At 42.4% G+C, this 18,460-nt stretch overlaps 1 protein-coding gene across 1 annotated transcript in view; it reads right to left on the bottom strand.

Annotated features, from left to right (window-relative positions):
- The window catches only part of gcn1 (GCN1 activator of EIF2AK4), a 31,028-nt gene that overhangs the window by 678 nt on the left and 11,890 nt on the right, over positions 1-18,460 (bottom strand). The window contains exons 26-56 of the mRNA XM_085179568.1: positions 15,735-15,815; positions 15,424-15,567; positions 14,901-15,025; positions 14,454-14,643; positions 14,264-14,334; positions 13,915-14,080; positions 13,628-13,822; positions 13,287-13,533; positions 13,049-13,170; positions 12,839-12,953; positions 11,434-11,613; positions 10,186-10,406; positions 9,999-10,067; positions 9,705-9,843; positions 9,424-9,620; positions 9,099-9,241; positions 8,889-9,006; positions 8,575-8,790; positions 8,294-8,458; positions 7,958-8,119; positions 7,770-7,862; positions 7,535-7,678; positions 6,510-6,779; positions 6,249-6,362; positions 5,514-5,744; positions 5,224-5,417; positions 3,647-3,761; positions 3,245-3,341; positions 2,795-2,943; positions 871-981; positions 75-296 (exon numbers count right to left, since the gene is read on the bottom strand). Of these exons, the coding sequence (XP_085035694.1) occupies positions 75-296; positions 871-981; positions 2,795-2,943; positions 3,245-3,341; positions 3,647-3,761; positions 5,224-5,417; positions 5,514-5,744; positions 6,249-6,362; positions 6,510-6,779; positions 7,535-7,678; positions 7,770-7,862; positions 7,958-8,119; positions 8,294-8,458; positions 8,575-8,790; positions 8,889-9,006; positions 9,099-9,241; positions 9,424-9,620; positions 9,705-9,843; positions 9,999-10,067; positions 10,186-10,406; positions 11,434-11,613; positions 12,839-12,953; positions 13,049-13,170; positions 13,287-13,533; positions 13,628-13,822; positions 13,915-14,080; positions 14,264-14,334; positions 14,454-14,643; positions 14,901-15,025; positions 15,424-15,567; positions 15,735-15,815 (4,806 nt within the window). The remainder of the gene's footprint in view (positions 1-74; positions 297-870; positions 982-2,794; positions 2,944-3,244; positions 3,342-3,646; positions 3,762-5,223; positions 5,418-5,513; positions 5,745-6,248; positions 6,363-6,509; positions 6,780-7,534; positions 7,679-7,769; positions 7,863-7,957; positions 8,120-8,293; positions 8,459-8,574; positions 8,791-8,888; positions 9,007-9,098; positions 9,242-9,423; positions 9,621-9,704; positions 9,844-9,998; positions 10,068-10,185; positions 10,407-11,433; positions 11,614-12,838; positions 12,954-13,048; positions 13,171-13,286; positions 13,534-13,627; positions 13,823-13,914; positions 14,081-14,263; positions 14,335-14,453; positions 14,644-14,900; positions 15,026-15,423; positions 15,568-15,734; positions 15,816-18,460) is intronic.

Here is an 18,460-nt window from a genome sequence, read left to right as displayed (position 1 = left end):
AATGTTTTGCTCTACAGTCTGCACACAGATGTAATATCTGTGTGCAGATTACAGTAGGGAGTTGATAGTCGCACCTGCATGGTTTCCTCCCCCTGGCGAAGCCGTAGCAGGTTGACGATTGTGTGTTCGCTCTGGGCCCGGACGCTCGTGTTCTTGTCCTTGGTGTTGTCCAGCAGAGTTTTCAGCAGAGGTTTGATGAGATTCACGTCCACGGAGGGCAGTGATGGTTCTTTGAATACCCACCACAGCACCCGCTCTGACACCAGTCTGACATCACTAGACTGGTTCTGAAGACACTGCAGGGTCACGCAGACAACAGATATAATGGCACAATACACACTGTTCAAAAAGATACTCAAAGGAATCATCTTCTTATAAATACACAGGCTTCACAGCAAACACCTGATCAGACTGATATCAGCTTTCATGCTGTGCTTTTAGTGTGGAAATGTACACACTAATCACTCACACACAAAAATAAATGTTTTCTACACTCCTCATTTACAGATGCTGAATATCCTGTTGAGCACACTGCTTAGTTTCTTCCTGGTCCTCTGTACTGTGCAGGTTCTTTCTCTTAGTGTTCAGTTTTCTACCTAAAGACTAAGAAGAGCTGTGAGCCTAAATAAAACAATGAGCGTGAGCTATAAAACCAAAAATGATAATACTACAGCTCAACTCTACTACAAGCAACTATGTTTGTATTACACATAATTTTACTGTGAGAAGTATTAATTTAAACAGCTACACCTTTTTCCAACATTATACACAGTGGGCACGAGCCCATTTTTGGCAACTTGACTGCTCCCACTTCCTCACCTGTACAAATATAGAAATGGGAAGAGGACAGGGTTTGATTCTCTGCTTTACCTTAACAAATTGTGTAATCATCTGCTGGGAAACACCACTGCTCCCCTCTGTTCTCAAATGATGCTTCATCAGGTATCCCATAGCTCTGATCCCACTGGTAGCAATGGGAATCTGGAAGAGGAACAAAATGCCACGCGTGAGGACAAAAAGAATCTAAGATAATGCTAGAAGATCGATCAGTGCAGCTGAAATTGCTACAAGGATGACTGACAAGCTGATAAGACAGTAACATATTATATGAAAAAAGAAACTTAACAAGTAAATTCAATTAAAAAGATATGAAAGATAAAATGAAAATGCAAATAATTACATTAGGAATACATCAATGAGATTAAGAACACACATACACACACACACACACACACAAAAAAGATAATCGCACAGTGCATTAAAAGGACAAAACATCAAAATATACAATATTGAAAATAGACCAATCAACAGTAATGAGACAATCTAGAGCAATAGATTGTCTCGCGCTATGTTCTTCCTGTGCTATATCTTAACGCTCGCTCGACCACCAAATATACCCATATTTGTATAGCGCTTTAATGCCAAAAAGTATTCGTTTACGAATTCGTTTACGTGGACAGAGAAATGCTTCATTATTCACAACCTTACAATGCTGTGTTTGCAGCCAGTCCTCAGTACTCTGTAGCCATTTGCATATCAGTCATGATGACTGTGTGGCTCATTGCTGTGCAGTAGCACTGATTGTTACATAACTGTACAGTTTACGAGGTTGGGGAACCTACAGTCAGCTGAAACTGGATGTGATGAAATATTTTTCCCGCTGAAAACGCTGTGTCCAGATGAAGTGACTAACTTTCGCTTACTTTTGGTGCTTCGCTATTCAATAGCCTGCAACCAAATATTGATATTTTTTATTAAAACAACAGGTGCTCTCCACTAATCTGACTAACCACAGAAACCATCTCATTAATGGAAATAAAACTATGGTGACAAAGAAGAAACAGATAGGTTTAAAATAGTGTCATGCACAGGAAAATAAATCAGTGAGCTCATTAATTCAAGTGAAACATTATTAAAATGTAATAATAACAGCAGGTCCATAGTGCTTCACACACTGGGGTTGCACTGGGAAGCACACCCGGTGTCAAAATCTGCCAAATCAAATGACCCCTTGCGACTAAGGGAGCCAAAAGTAGATTCTATAAAAAGTTAGTAGTCAAACACACACTGACACCACCACAGTGCAGCAAACAGATACCCAATTCCTCCTTTTTGAGTGTGCAGGAATATTTTTTTCCTTCTTATGTTACTTAATATCTGGATGTACAGAGTATCACAGAATCACTGTATTATGATGGATGGTAATAGTGAATGAACCGGTTCATATACAGCGCTTTTCTACTCCAGCACTAAGAGTTTTTTATAGAACAGTATAAAGTATTTCTATACTGAAGGCATGCATGACAATGGTTATATGGGGCCGCTGAACAGTGACAATGACATGAATGTAATTTCTTTATTCAACCAAATTAAACACCTATGGAGGATTCCTGTGGCTCGACCTTCATCAAAACATGAAATACTTTGGAGGAAAGGGGTCCAACTCTTCAGAGTTCAAACCTGGAGAATCAGAGTGGAGAAGCACTGAAGCTGTACTGGTGACACCTTACTGCGAGGCATTACGGGGATTTTTCCATTACCGCCTGTCACATCTCAGTTGTTTAATCCTTATAGTAAAAGAATACATTGATTTATTAACAGTGGTTTGAAATATATTTTTTGATCTGGTGTTTTTCAGAAGTGACTGTGTTACCTTGATGTTTCCATTTCAAACTTCGCTGTTAGCCGAGGAGACATTACCAGAACAAAATCACAACACACTTCCCAAAATGGCAACTACTTCTACTGTTTTCCAATCTCCCTGTGGGTATCTATGAGTAAACTCTCTGCTCACCCTATCAGCAGTGGCATTGGCCAAGATGGTCTCTCTCACAGTGTCACAGTACTCGTTCCCACACAGCTTCCCGGGAGCAGATTTGACGGCGATGGCCATGGCCAAGCTGCGACCGTGACGCACCATCCAGTCCACACCAGACACGTCGGCTAAAGAGAGGCAGACCGTTCATGAGCTCGTGGCATCACTGCTCGGCTAACGCACACAGCAGCAGACAATAACAACCTGAAGCTTTTTTTGATGCAGATAAACTGGACAAACATACATTAAATGTTTTTATAAAAGGATTTTTTAAATTTCAAATTTCTTAGCGCTATAATTATTTCACTCTATAACTCACAATGAGCAGAAAAAAGGACATCTGATGATGTCACAATGGCAAAGCAATACTACACACACTTACAATGAGATCCTGAGAGGTGTAAAATAACTTTGCACACAAATACCAACCTAAGACATGCTGAAGTAACACACTCTTCAGCTCCTCCTCTGACAGGAAGGCACACAGCTCACCAACACAGCCGGCTGAGGCCATACGAGTTGCATCCTGCAAGTGCACACACAGACACACACACCAATAAGACAGCCAGACAGAGACAGGTTGTGTGTCATTTATTCTCAAACTGACACGAAGACTAAAACCACCTTTTTAGAAAACCACATCCTCTTTGTCTAACTTCCGTTTTTCTACTGAGATCACAGAGGAAACTCTACTTGTGAATAACTCTGAAATCTGCTTATACACGTACTTCACTGCTAATTACTTTGTATCCAGTAGCTACTGCAGGTTCTGGGTTGGAAAAAAGGGTTGCAACACATTCAAAAGAAGTCTTTGAGGGCTGCTCATCATACCTCGTCATGTCCCAACATGCCTAGCAATGTGGTGGTGATGTTTTTGCGGATGGCTGGGTCCACCTTTGATCCGGCCCCCTGGATGACAAACCTTAAGGCCTGGAGCATAGTCTCCCTGTGAACACAAACAGGAGAATTAAACTAAAAGACAAAAGCAAATATTTGTTATTTCGTATAAAAACATGTAAGCAGATATTGTATTTTGGATATAAACACACAGCACAAACTAGTTTTTGCTAATTATATGTTAAAACTCAACTTCCCAGAAATATGATAGAAGATTTGAAGTAAATTTGTCAGTGCTTTCTGGTGCACAAAGGATGTAATGAGGAACTATTTTTTTTAAAGATAAATCCAAACATTTGCATTTCTGTACTCTGGCTCTCCTTCCATCGTACACTTTTTAGATTTAAGCTGGTGTCAGGCTGCACTTTCAGCTTCTAGTTAATAATATTTTGGGAGAAATGTCTCAGGCTTTAATACTGACTCCAAACCAAGCAGCAACTAGAAAACTGAAGCCAGCAGAGGCCAAATTCTAACTTATTGGCTGATATTATTACTGCTTATGCTTCTTTAGCAGATTTTCCTAACATTTGATATGTGTACTTATTTATTAATTGCGCTCTGCTCGACACTGCTCAGATCAGATGGTTGTCGCATTTCTTGCAAACAGTGACGCTACAGAGTGCCCTCTGATGGACAAACTGTGCAATGTCAACACCCATAACAACTGAAGAGTGTTTCTCCAGCCTCTTCTTTACTATTTAATTTTTATCAGTGTGGAGATCGGTAGAGTGGCAAATAGCAAATACTGGTCACTAATTTAATCCTACCGATAAATTAAATAAATGCTCTTTATGTTCCCTATTAGAGCCAAAAAGTTACAAAAAACAAACGCTGTTGTATTCTACTTTATAGAAGTTAATGTTGACGATACAACAAGCCTCCACTAGGTTTCAGGTGACATCCCGGTGGGTACGACCAGACTCGATCAGGTACAATCCAACATATTTACAACCAATCAACCATTTAATAACAGCTGTACTGGAGAGTATTTAAAAAAAATATATCATTCTTTCAATGACACATGTGCCAATATAAAGAGCTGTACTGTGCCCAGTTTATGACTTCTCCATATTTTTTGTGCTCATGGTGCCTTTTGGAGTCTTCATGATGACATTAAGTGACAAATAAAATTACTTTCTGGGTGATTCAGTCCATCCTGAAGTTTGTGCTCTGTGCCCTGAAGGTTTGGTTCTGGTGTTTGGCAGTAATTAGCACGTAAATGCTTTCTTAGCTTATTCTATTGTCTAAATGATTATTCCAAAATAAAGGAGTGAACTGCCCTCTTTAATATACAGGCTATGCTTCATACACACATTTTCAGACTAATGGCTCCCTGTCTGTGCTTGTAACATTAAGACAAAGCAGCATCTTTAATCAGATTCAACTTCTCTATTTGTGGAGATAAAATGATTTAAAATATTAACATCACAGGCTTACACATTTTGAAAATTCTGTTGGGGATGTTTATTGTTGCTGATTCTGTACTGAACAATACCAGACTGCACACAAACCTGACTCCAGAGTCCTCGGCATTGCGAATTGCAGAGAGCTGCTCAGTGAAGAGTGGATCGACCTTGGTGTGGATGGAAACCAGCTGACCCAGAGCCTCTGCCGCCCTTAGTCTTACAGCACGGCTTGAATCCTGCAGGGCTTTCAGGAAGGTGGTCTGGAGCTGAGGCAGGAAAGGCTTCAGGGCTATGCCCACCTGGAAGAGGAACGCAGTGCAGAGGTTAGAGCCTTCTGACAGAAACTTTGACCAGCTTTGGAGAGGAACCGTTGGCCATTTTGTCTTCCACCAGACCTTTGCCAGCAGCAGGGTGAGAGTCTCTAATAGAGCAGTCTTCACAGTCCAGGCAAAGCGGTCTCCTAAGATACGAATAAGAGGTCCAGTGATGTTGACTACAGACGGCCGCAGAGCCTCGGGAGACGTCAGTTTGATGACCCCTCCTAATGCTTTAGCCGCCTCTTCTTTCTGTTCAGGGGTGCCAGTGAGGACACCTTCTCTCAGGACTGGCAGGATACAGGTCACACCCTATGTAAGCATCGAGATAAAAATAAAAATATCAACTGAACAGAGCTGAAAGAAACCAACATTTTCCAATTCATTTTTAATTGGTGGCATATTGAAATTGCTTTTTTGTTTCCTGAACAGTCAAGAATCCACAGATAATATATATACACAATGATATAAACACCTTTTGAAAGCTGGATCCAGTAAACATGTGGTACTTTGCTTTTTTGAAGAACTAAAGAACATCAGATTATTACTGAAAGTGTGTGAGCCAGGTTAAAACACACTTGGCCCATTGCAGTGCCCTTATTGAGCAAATCAATAGAAAGACCTCCACATGAATGATCACTATTAATGAGTTTCTAATTATGTGGACACAGTTCATGTCACAAATGTGCCCACACAAAGCTCTGCTCACTTGACAGAACAAGAACTCAATAGGATGAATGAGCTGCTGTAGAATGACATCACCATGCTGTAATAATGTAGCAATAGTGTTTATTGTGTCAGGTGCTGCCCTCTTACCTTCTTGGGCAGACAGAAACCAGGAAGGTGCTGACCCTTCACGTCTCCGGCTACTGATCTAATGTCTCGATGCAGATCGTCGATTAGAGCCAGCTGGCTGCTTGCATCCAGTTTCTAAAGAACACATCAAAGCCACAGTGAGTTTGCATTTCACCTTTGATTTAAAAACAATCAAAAGGTCCACTGTTTTATTTACTACCATATTTTGTACTAAACTATGAAAGCTCATGCAAATGGAAAGAATTTTTTATAGGAACACACCTTGGTGATGGAGTTGATGGTGTCCCAACTCTGAGACAAAACCTCTGGGTTGGAATCGTTAAGAAGGCGGATGAGGCCTGACAGCAGCGTGCGTGTGTGGGCACTGTAGTCCAGTCGGGTGCGCGCAAAGTAGGCATTGAGGATGGTGACGGCAGCCTGTCTGAGGCCAGGATCGGTGCCCCGTGTGGCCTCCAGCAGGTCTTCTATGATGATCCGCTGGCCCACTTCATCCTCCACAGAAAGGATCACCGTCTGACAGCTGCACAATTCCTGGTGCAAAGGTAACAACATCCAGTCATATCATTCAGAAAGGCAGTTTAAAATATGCAGTGTTCACAGTAAAATAACCACCAAAAAGTCTGAGTTAATAGAAGCAACACGTTGACATTTTAATGGAGCTCACTTCTCGCATAGATCTGAAAAGTGTTTCAGGGTTTAAATGCGTTGTAAATATTTACGCCACAAAACTGCAGCTCTTTCTAAATCACTGCCAATTCCTTTGTGTACAAAATGTTTTGAAATAAATTAAGGTTTTAAAAGACAGGGAGACCGCAGACTGGATAGTAACTCATTTAACCTGGTGATGGTCAAAGCTGTGCTTTAAAAGGGGAAAAAAAATAATCTGAGCCTAGAGGGGAGACATGGTGTTCTGGTACGTCTGCAGCTGCATTTTGAATGACAATAAGAGGAAATCAAAGTAGGACATATGGCCTGTTTAGCAGATAAGGATTTTAATTGTCCAGTTGATTTAAAATAGAAGAAGCCACTGAGCAGAACGGGGCGCCAGCAGTAGTGCTGGAGTATTGTCTCAAAGTTAACATATACAGGAAAAATAAAATAAGCCCTGATCAAAAGCCTTGCAGTTCTCCATATTTATCTTCGAGGAACTGCAGCTCTTGAGTGCTGTGGTACTGTATTAAAAAACAAACAAGCAAATAAGAAAAATCTGACCAAAGGACGTTAACAAAATCCTCAAACAACAGAATCAGTAGGGAAGCTTTATATTTGGAGATTGCTGGTTGTACCTGTGCTTCGTCCTCTGTTCCCAGTTTTCCTTTGAGGGAAGAGAGCAGGGCAGGGAGGATGACCCCTAGATGACGTGTCAGAGCATCTCCAGCCACAGCAGACAGGAAGGCCAGTACTCGGGTGTTTACAGGAGGAGCAGTCAGCTAGCAGAAGCACAGAGAACACTGGATTATAGTCACACAACATAAAAATGACATAAAGGCCTTTAAAAGGAAATCACGTGTGATGCTTTACCTTTGGAACCAAGTAAGGCAGCACAGAACGACTCTTTACTGCCATGACTTGCTTCAGGCCATCCAAAGCAAACTCAGCCGTTTCCTCATCATCCTGCAAAAACATGTTCGGTATGAGATACAGACTAGACCGCAAAGCTTCTTAAATCCTACAGATTTCATATTACATTTTCCCCCTCACTCCCTCACCAGCTGTTTGAGCAGGGTAGGCAGGATGTCATCCAGCGCCTGGTGACCGATGGTTGCATGGAGCTGCTCAAAGGTTTTGGCCGCAGCCTCTCGGACCTCCTCCAGAGGGTCACACAGAGCCTTCCTCACTGTAGGGACGAGTGACTCAGAGAAAACAAGCACCTGCAACACAAGCATCATCAGATTTAAGGTTTTAAGTTTACTAGAATTTTCAGCTTAAGCTAAAACAGGCCCCACTGCTTGATTCAGAACCGTTTTTAATAAATAAAATCATTGTAAAAGTTCCAATTCAATCCCACGAGCAAAAATGTGTGTTACAACAGCAGTGTGACTCACAGCGTCTTTACTGGTGGACTTCATGATTTCACTGAGGCCGATGCAGACTCCTTGCCTCTCATCGCTCTTGTCAGAGCGCAGGCCCTCCTCCAGGATGGGAATGATCTCCGGGAGAATCTTCTCTCCAAGTTTCCTCACCAGATCCCCCAGCGTCCGAGCAGCGATCTAAAACCGTGCAGACAAATGACGTTAACAAAAAGCTCTGTATGACTACTTTCACGTCAAGAGCCAAACAGAAACACCAGAAATCATAAAAAGAGTTAAAGAAAAACAAGCATTACTGTTCTTTTGTCAGGACACGTAGAAGCCAGGAAGCCCAGCAAGAGTGTGAAGAGGGTCGGGAGGATTTCTCTCAAAGTTCTGGGGGTGTTGGACACCACGATCTTCCACACGTGGAGAGAAGCTTGTCGAACCACGAGCTGGGTATCTGAACGGCCCATGTAGAGGCCTGAGAGGACGCGGTTACGACGCTCAGCTCCCAGAGCACTAATTATAGCCTGAGAGGGGTAAAGGTCAAAGATCAGCAAACAAAATTCAACCAATATCACAGTTAATAGGAAATGAACTGCTGAGAAAAAAATATATACATTCATACTTTATTGGATGCAGCAGTTCCAAAGTTGTCGTCCTCTGACGCCGTCTCTGTGGTCATCTTTCCGGTTACTCCAGAGATATGGAACAGCAGGTCGCCAAGCAGCTGCACAGAGCTGAATCTATAAACCAACAAGGGCACGAGTCAGCAGGTCAGCAGCTCTATGAGTGACATTTATTGAACTGCCAACATGTTACCGCGCATTTATCTGACCTGATTCTCCACAGGTCATCAAACAGTCCTTGTTCCAGCTCGGGAAGCAGCAGTGCGATGGCGGTCTCAGCGTACATGCTGATGATTCTCTGGCCGGCTCGCAGTGCCGTGTCTCGCACGTACTCGTTCTCATCGGCCAGCGCCTGGTGGACGAGAGAGTGCATGAGGCTGCAGTGAAACATGTACGTGAACATGATACACAGTGAAAAACTGTCTTTGCTAACTGAAAATAGCTATACAAAAAAAGAAACATTTTTATATTATTATTCATTGTGATTTTAAAATGTTTTACTCTTAGCAGTAAGTAGCTCTTAGTAACCAGTACCTTGAGAATGCAAGGGATGATGGGACCAACATAGGGAGTAAATTTATCTCCAAAAGTGAGCGGCAGGTAGATGAACATCATGATGTAGCCATCTCTGACGTGGGAAGCAATGTCCACCTTGCTGGCAGTTTGCACTACGTCTGGCATTAGCTTGTCCAGCTTCTCTACTCCCAGTCCAGCCATGACCTCAGCCAGACCTATAAAGACCGTCACACAAACCACTGAGCTCTTGGCTTTGAGCACAAATCAGAAACACGAGGACAGAGTAGAGAAGAACCCACCTTGTGCAGCTCCTGAGCGGTCCACAGAGCTCTGCTCAGAGGCCAGCGTCTCCATGAGCCACGGCAGCAGGTCGTCAAAGCAGGACTCACCCATCCCCTTAACCATGGCACCCAGGGCTTTAGCTGATACTGTACGAACCTGAAGGGGGAAAGAGAAGGAAACATGATAAAAGATGAAAGGAAAAAATGAGAGGAGATAAAATGAAGTTAAAAAAAAAAAAGAAAACACGGAGTGAACTGCTGCTTCATCGTCAGCTACACACATACAGGATTATTTAAGAATACCAAACACACCTCAGGCACCGGGTCCAACAAGGAGGCCTTCAGTCCAGGAATAACACTGGGTAGGTATGGTGACAGATCCTGTAAGGAGCAGAAGAAAACAAAAACAAAACAAAGCAAACAAATCATTAAGAAAAAGCTTTGAAAAACGCTAGTTTTACTGAATGGACTACTCTGATATTTCGCTTATCCCCGTTACCTTCTGGTCAGTGAGCGAGTACATGTTTCCAATGATCTGAGCAGCCATCTTGCGAGTGTCAGTGGAGCGATCCTGGAAGGCTCTCTGGACGATGGGCATGATGAGGGCGAGAGAGGGGGCGTCGATGAAGTGCACAAACTTGGTGTCCAGCAGCGTCTGCAGGCACGTCTGGGTTTTCCTGGACGGGTCGGTGAGAGCATCCAATAGGATGGGGGTGATAGCTGGAAGAGAAAAACAAACTTAGCTGTTAGCATTACTGTACCTACCACTGGTATATTACCAGTAGATTACAGATGGTCGCCCTCCCTAATCCTGGCTCTGCATGAACAACTTTTTCCAAGATCTTACTCAGAAACGGAAGTTTAGAGATGGGTCTAAAGTTTGACATTACTGAAATATCTGAGCCTGGCTTCTTAAGTAAGGGGTGAATAACTGCATGCTTAAGGTCGTATGATTGTTGGATTTTTCTCTGTGTATTATTGTAGGGTCTACCTTACAAAATAAAGCGCCTTGAGGCGACTGTTGTTGTGATGTGGCGCTGTATAAATAAAACTGAATTAAATTAATATGCAACTCGTCATATCATAAGGTGTTGTACTAGATGTACTTGACATTGTTGAGATGATTTGTTCCAGTCACTCAGAACAAAAACAAACCTTTTTGGCTAAATATTTTAGAGTGAGCCAATTATGGTTATTTACATTCTGTTTTTATTGTTAGACTGTATTTGGTGCAGCCCCTCAGATGATTATTTTTTCTACTTGCAAACTGCAGATTTTACCAGGTGGGTGGGCTTCAGTGCTCTGAGATTAAGGACATCTGTTCTCATTATTATCACGCAAAGAGTTCAAAAGGACTGTCTGAAGCTGAGCTTTTCATGCTTTGGGCTGAAGTTTTGGCTCACGGAGATTAGCTGTACACTGACCTCATTTGAAACTTTGAGCATGTTAAAGCTTAGCATTCACTGCTGGAAAGTATACATGACAAAATAAGGGAAAGTGCAATATTTCCACTCTAAAAAGTGTATTCAAATTTAGGAATGCATTCCTGTGTTAAAAAAGGATTAAACTCATTGCAGCAGAGTATAGCTTTCATTTTATTTGCTCTTCATCGACACTACCTGAAACAGTAGCTTCTGAATGAAGACAAAGGAAATATTCAGTTTCTTTGGGTCCATATTTTATGACTGTCTATGAGCAACAAGCCTTCTGCATTGGCAGCTGTGCCTCAAAACACTGAATCACTTACCCAGGATCTCTGGGTTGCGGATGACTGAGCCAATCTGTCGGAGGGCCTGCTGGCCGGCCTTCTGCACCTTCACATGGGAGTCAGTCAGCACCTCCGTCAGCTTGGGCACAATGCTGGGCAGGCAGGAGGACAGCTGCTTGGGTGCACAGTAAGCCATGGCACCCAATAACTCCACAGAACCTGCAGGAACAAGAGGGGTGAGCGACGGGATTGGAGTAGTCATCTGACTGAGATTATTACCCATTTATGAACTCTTCAGTGCTGTTACAACCAGTGTTGGTCAAGTTACTTGAAAAAAATAATCAGTAACTAATTACTGATTACTTCCCCCCAAAAAGTAATCCTGTTACTTTACTGATTACTTATTTTCAAAAGTAATTAATTACTTAGTTACTTTTTAAAAACACGATTTACAACCTGAATAGGTGATAAAGTGATAGATCTTTCAGCCCAATTCTACTTTCTGCATAATCCATCATACAAAATGTAATCAAATGGAAAAGTCTCTTTTTTTTAAACTTGTTTTATCAGTTTTAATCTTTTAACTTTATGCATCAAGCAAAAATTTAATTATATGCACCATTCTCTGACTTGAAGAAATTAGTTTAACACAAATATTTTCTGCACATTCCAGCACATAAAATAAAATATGTTTTGTGTTTACACTCAGTCTTTCAAATAGATGCAAGTAAAACAGCAGAAAATAAATAAAGTCAAAGACTCAGCGGTCCTTTTGCTCTATTTTCACCTGTAAAGCAGGAGTGAGGTAGGCGGAGGTTTACCCTGGTGCAGGTGTGCCGCAGTGGTCAGTGAAAGAATCCGCGAGTTTCTCTGTGAATTTCCCGTTACGTGGTAGCGCACTGGTGCTTGTTTAGGGTTTGTTTTTTTTTCCGCTGTAAAAAGAAGTTTTCTTCCCCCGCACAATGGACACTAATGTTTTTGTCACTTTTTATGGAATCAAACTCAAAGTAAAGTCAGTACTTCCACGCTTTAAACGCTGCACGCTCATACTCTCTCCCGCACTCGATATATGATCCATTGTTGATCTGCACACAGCTGTTGTCATGAGACATTCTCACAAAAAAAAAAAAAAAAAAAAAAAAATCACGGTTTTAGTAACTCAGCGTTCCTACGGGAAAGTAACAGTAATTTAATTACTGTTTTTGCAATAGTAATCCCTTACTTTACACGTTACTTTAAAAAGTAATCAGATTATAGTAACGCGTTACAAGTAACGTGTTACTGCCCATCTCTGGTTACAACAGCTGAAAACCACACGTGTAGCTATTGTTCTCTAGTTACGTGTGTGTGTGTTAAAAATAAAAAAAAAAACTAGAGCCCATTCTAAATACATCACTATATTCAAGACCTGCTGTGACACCCTTTGACTGAAGATGCGCTTTACCTGCTTTTGTTCTCCAAGACTCCTCCTCCAGGGCCACCAGCAGGGAGGGCAGGACCAGCTTCACCCCATGGGCACTCAGGTTCCTCATCACAGCCTTGGCACAGTCATCTGCAGCCTGGGAGGACAAGCAAGAGGGGTGGTAAAATGTCCCACTTGAGGAAAAGCCTCCAACAACTAATATTTAGACAACAACACGACCTGCCTGCTCACCTCTCTAACATACTGGTTCCCGTCTCCAAAACAGAGCAGGAGGTGTGGCAGCACATGGACCACGTAGGGCTCAAACAGTTTTCCCAACATATTACACAGCATCTCAAAGGCAAACAGCGCCCCTGCAACACACCAAAAATAAACCGGATACTCTGAGCTGTGCTAATAATGGTGGCATCTGGTATAAAGAGGATAATTCAAAACCAGACAGTTCAATGACTCATGAATTCTTGCTGACCTTCCCTGCGTCTGAAGTTTTTCTTATCCTGGATGGCCTCAGTAAGTGTGGTCATGATGTCCTGCTGTTTAAGCGCCAGGATCCCGAGTCCTTTGACCAGTCCAGCTAGCCCGTATGCTGCACCCTTCCTCTCTGCGTATTTGTCGCTCTCAAGCAGCAGCTGAAGCAGGTTTTTAACAATCCCTGCAGCATCCTCTTTGATGGCGGGGACCAAAGGAGGCAAACAGCTGGCAACAGACTCCTGGACCTGGTGAAGGACGACATACCACACAAGATGACGTTGTGAAAATCGGAGTAGTGCAGGTTGAGTGGGTAGAAAAGGAGCCAAAGTAGGCCTTCACCTGCTGTGATGGTGTAGAGAGTGCGGTAATAAGCTTGGCCACAATGGGTTTGACTTTGGGGTCGTTTTTGTCCAAATGTTTGGCCAATGAGCCCATGAGAATAACCACGCTCTGACGCACAGAGTCGTAGCTGGCATCCTGCGGGGCGTTCTTCAAGAACTCCTCAAACACTGGCAGCAGGGAGCTCACGTTATCCTGACACATAAGGAAGGCGCATGAGATGCCGAGGAATACAGAAATGATAGCTGTCTGAAAACAACGTCTAGAAAAATAGAACTGAGCGTTACCTTGCCGTGTGTGTTGAGCGCTGAAAGGGCGGCGTCCAGCATGCAGCGCCGTACATCAGTGTGGCGATCGTTCAGAGCATCGGGAACGAAGAAAAGGAAGAGAGGGGTGACCTGAGATTCATCCAGGTACTGAGAGAGCTTGTTCAGAGCCAGAGCAATGCCACACCTGGGAATAAAAAACATAATCAGTGCACAAGAGCAACACTGCATTCAACCACAGTCTTTAGGAACACTTCTTAAGTCGGAGTCCTGATGTTTTCCCGTCATTTACATTTAGGTAATACAGAACTGTGTGGCACTCAGAGCTTTTTTTCTTTCCTTAAATTCCATCAGACCCAGATTTAATTACCTGGCCTCCCACTGGTCAGGTGGGGCTTCAGAGATGACTCTGCCCAGTGCATCCAGCACAGGCGGTGGTCTCTTTAGAAGGAAAAAAAGAGAAGAAAGAACCAATCAAAACAAACTTATATTGTTACTGGGGGTAAAATTCTTACAGCAATAAAAATCTATGTAAATCGGTGGGTGGAACATGTTCTTACATAAAGTTTTTGATGGTAGAGCTCAGTGAGCTGGCAGAGCACCGTGGCAGACTGGTCTCTGTACTGGGACACGGCACTCGACAGAGCGTCAGCTGCTGCAGAGCGGATGGCTTCCTCGTGGTGAGTGACGTCCCCGATCAGCAGTGAGCAGATCTCAGGGACCAACTCCAGACCCAGAGACTCCCAGAGCCTGAGCAGGAGGAACAAACAGGGGAACTGGCCAATTTACAACATTGTTTCTCCACAGCACAAATCAAACATTTTCATCATGTTTTGACTCGAATATAAAAACCAGAATGGTTAAAATGTAAATTATCAAACAATGTTATTGCAGACATGCAACATGGGACTGAATGAAACATGAACGAACAAACAGGCTGAAGAACAAAAGTCAAACATTTTCAGTCAGTGACTGTTTGCAGGAAGTTAGGAACGTGTGTTACATACTTTTCAGCCAAGGCTTGACCTTCCTCCTCAACATCGAATCTGGCAACCCAAAGCCTCCGCAGCAAACTCATCCCGCTAGCGTCTGTGCAGTCTGTAGGCAGGGCAAACTCCATTTCCAACAGCCCCTGAAAACAAACAGGACGAACCGTTAAACTTAAAATGTTGATTTTCTTGAAAAACATATGTTTGCTTCACATTTTAATTTGCTAAAATGCTTCAAAAAAGTTGGGACGAGGCACTGAAAGACTGAAAAAAATCTGGTGGAATCTCTTAAAACCAGGTTAATTACATAAGTGTGTATAAAAAGAGCAACCCAGAGAGACCAAGGCTTTCAGGAATACAGCTGAACAATTAAATTAACTTCATTAATTTATTAAAAGACTAAGTTAATTCAGAGAAATCTGTGGCAGTCAGGGACAAAGGCTCTGAACTGTTCTGTAATGGAAACATGGCCAGTGAAATGCAAGACAGAGAGACACAGAGACACTTCAGCAAATATCAAAATGAAGTGATCCAGGCTCACCCTGAGGGCGGCGTCACGGACTGAGAAGCAGGGTGAAAGCAGGGCGTTGAGTAAGACATCGATCTCTGGCTGCTCTGCTACAGTGCAGCCCTCTTCTCCTCCAGCACTGGCACACAGAGCCGTCAGGCACTGAGACGCCAACACCTGAAACACAAAGTGTGCAAAGTGTCACACTGTGGAGCTACGCAATAATTCTGGAGCAGAGTAAAACAAGACCTAAAAGGTAACATTCAAAATGACTTGATGTCCCACTGAAGCATTAGAAAGAGTCCAAATGTTTGGATACACAAACTCTACACTCTGGCATTTACCTGGAGCCTCGGTGCTGCGGTGGAAATAACTCTGGTCAGTAGCAACAACATGCTGACACGTGGAAGCAGCTCTGGGCCGTTCTATGACAAGAAAACAACAAAGAAATGATACTATGCAGTGTTTGGAAATGTACTCTATATCGTGCAAGTCTAGAGCCACTCTTCATTTTATTTACACTGCAAAGAGCCAAACTTTGTCATTTTTAAAGTGCTCTTGGGCAATAATTCTCCAGACTTTCTGAAGGCCTTTCTTTGGACACTGGCTGTTTTTTCACTTTCAGTCCAGCGCTTGTAGCTGAGCATTTTTAAAGGAAGGTCAAGGGTAAATATGTTGTTAAGTTACTTAACATTGATATATGAATCATGCAAACAACAAAGGCCCTAACTCAAAGAATAAACCTGTGTTGTGTTTACACAGAGTAAACAAATGATTTTAAATTGTATCTTTAGAAACGATGTTATATTTAAAGAAATGAGGGTGGCTCAAGACTTTTGCACAGCACTGTATGTTAAGACAAATATTTGCATATAAAAACATTCACAGTAAAATGAAATAAACAGATCCAGGCCAAGAAAAAAGGGGGATGGTATGTAAAGCGTAATTAAAAAAAAAAAAAAAAAGGAACCCAAAGATTTACAAATCTCATTAACTTAGATTTATTACATAGAAAACATCTTAAACTGAAACATTTTACCATTTCTCAAAATACATTTCAGCTTACTCTGAAATTGATGGTGGCAACACATGACCAAAAATGTTGGGACAGGAAAAAAACAAACAAAATTCATAAAAAAAATTAAAAAGACTGTGGTGCTAAAAAACTGGGCTAGAAGAACTTTTGACAGCTAATCAGGTTAACTTGAAACGGGAACAAGGTGGAAAAATCAATACTGGATACCACATGATCTCTGGGCCCTCGGGCTGCACTGAATTAAAAAGCAGACACGATTCTGTCGTGACTCAGGAACACTTCAGAAACTGTTCTCTATGAACACAGTTCACTGTGCCGTTCACAAAAGCAGGTTAAAGCTCGATCATGTAAAGAAGCTCTATGTGAACCTGATCTAGAAATGCTGCCATCTTTCTCTGGGCATAAACTCGTTTAACATGGACCGAGGTAAAGTGGAAAACTGTTCTGTGGTCAGATGAATTAAATCGGAAATTCTCTTTGGAAAACAGTGACGCTGCCTCCTCCGGATTAAAGAGGAGAGGGATCATCCGGCTAGCCATCAGCCTTGAAGCCAACATCCTGATTGTATACGGGTGCATTGGTGTTTATAGAAATGTCAGACTGTACATCTGGAACCAGGCACAATGCTGAAAGGCATATCGTGTGCTCCCATGCAGACAGGATGCATTTCAGGAAAGGTCAACAAGACGCTGCTAAATCTCATCCTGCATCTAATTCAATTCAATTCAATTCAATTTTATTTATATAGCGCCAAATCACAACAAATGTCGCCTCAAGGCGCTTCATAGATACAGAGAAAAGCCCAACAATCATATGACCCCCTATGAGCAAGCACTTTGGCGACAGTGGGAAGGAAAAACTCCCTTTTAACAGGAAGAAACCTCCGGCAGAACCAGGCTCAGGGAGGGGCGGCCATCTGCTGCGACCGGTTGGGGTGAGAGAAGGAAGACAGGATAAAAGACATGCTGTGGAAGAGAGACAGAGATTAATAACAGATACGATTCAATACAGAGAGGTCTGTTAACACATAGTGAGTGAGAAAGGTGACTGGAAAGGAAAAACTCAATGCATCATGGGAATCCCCCGGCAGCCTACGTCTATTGCAGCATAACTAAGGGAGGATTCAGGGTCACCTGGTCCAGCCCTAACTATATGCTTTAGCAAAAAGGAAAGTTTTAAGCCTAATCTTAAAAGTAGAGATAGTGTCTGTCTCCCGAATCCAAACTGGAAGCTGGTTCCACAGAAGAGGGGCCTGAAAACTGAAGGCTCTCCCTCCCATTCTACTTTTAAATACTCTAGGAACAACAAGTAGGCCTGCAGAGCGAGAGCGAAGTGCTCTAATAGGGTGATATGGTACTACAAGGTCATTAAGATAAGATGGGGCCTGATTATTTAAGACCTTGTATGTGAGGAGCAGGATTTTGAATTCAATTCTGGATTTAACAGGAAGCCAATGAAGGGAAGCCAAAACAGGAGAAATATGCTCTCTCTTTCTAGTCCCTGTCAGTACTCTTGCTGCAGCATTTTGGATTAACTGAAGGCTTTTCAGTGAGTTTTTTGGACATCCTGATAATAATGAATTGCAGTAGTCCAGCCTGGAAGTAATAAATACATGAACTAGTTTTTCAGCGTCACTCTGAGACAGGATATTTCTAATTTTAGAGATGTTGCGCAAATGGAAGAACGCAGTCTTACATATTTGTTTAATATGTAAGACTGCGTTCTTCCATCTATTACAACAGCATGACTTCATAGTAGAAGAGTTCACCGACCTGCGTGCAGTTCAGACCTTTCACCAACTGAAAACATTTCAGTGCGTCATGTAACACGAAACACCACAAAGTATGGCGACTGTTAAGTAGCTAGAATCCTTTACGAGGCGAGAGTGAGACAACATTCATCTCCCAAACGTCCAGCACCTGGTTTCCCCAGATGTTTACAGACTGTTGTTAAAAGAACAGGGAACTCTACCCTGTGCCAACTTTCACGACACGAGTTGCTGCCATTAAATACCAAAATGAGCCAAAATCTTCC

Source organism: Neolamprologus multifasciatus, chromosome 12 (genome assembly GCF_963576455.1).
Source record: "Neolamprologus multifasciatus chromosome 12, fNeoMul1.2, whole genome shotgun sequence".
In the NCBI taxonomy this organism is placed as follows: domain Eukaryota; kingdom Metazoa; phylum Chordata; class Actinopteri; order Cichliformes; family Cichlidae; genus Neolamprologus; species Neolamprologus multifasciatus.
This window is presented reverse-complemented; position numbering and strand designations above follow the sequence as displayed.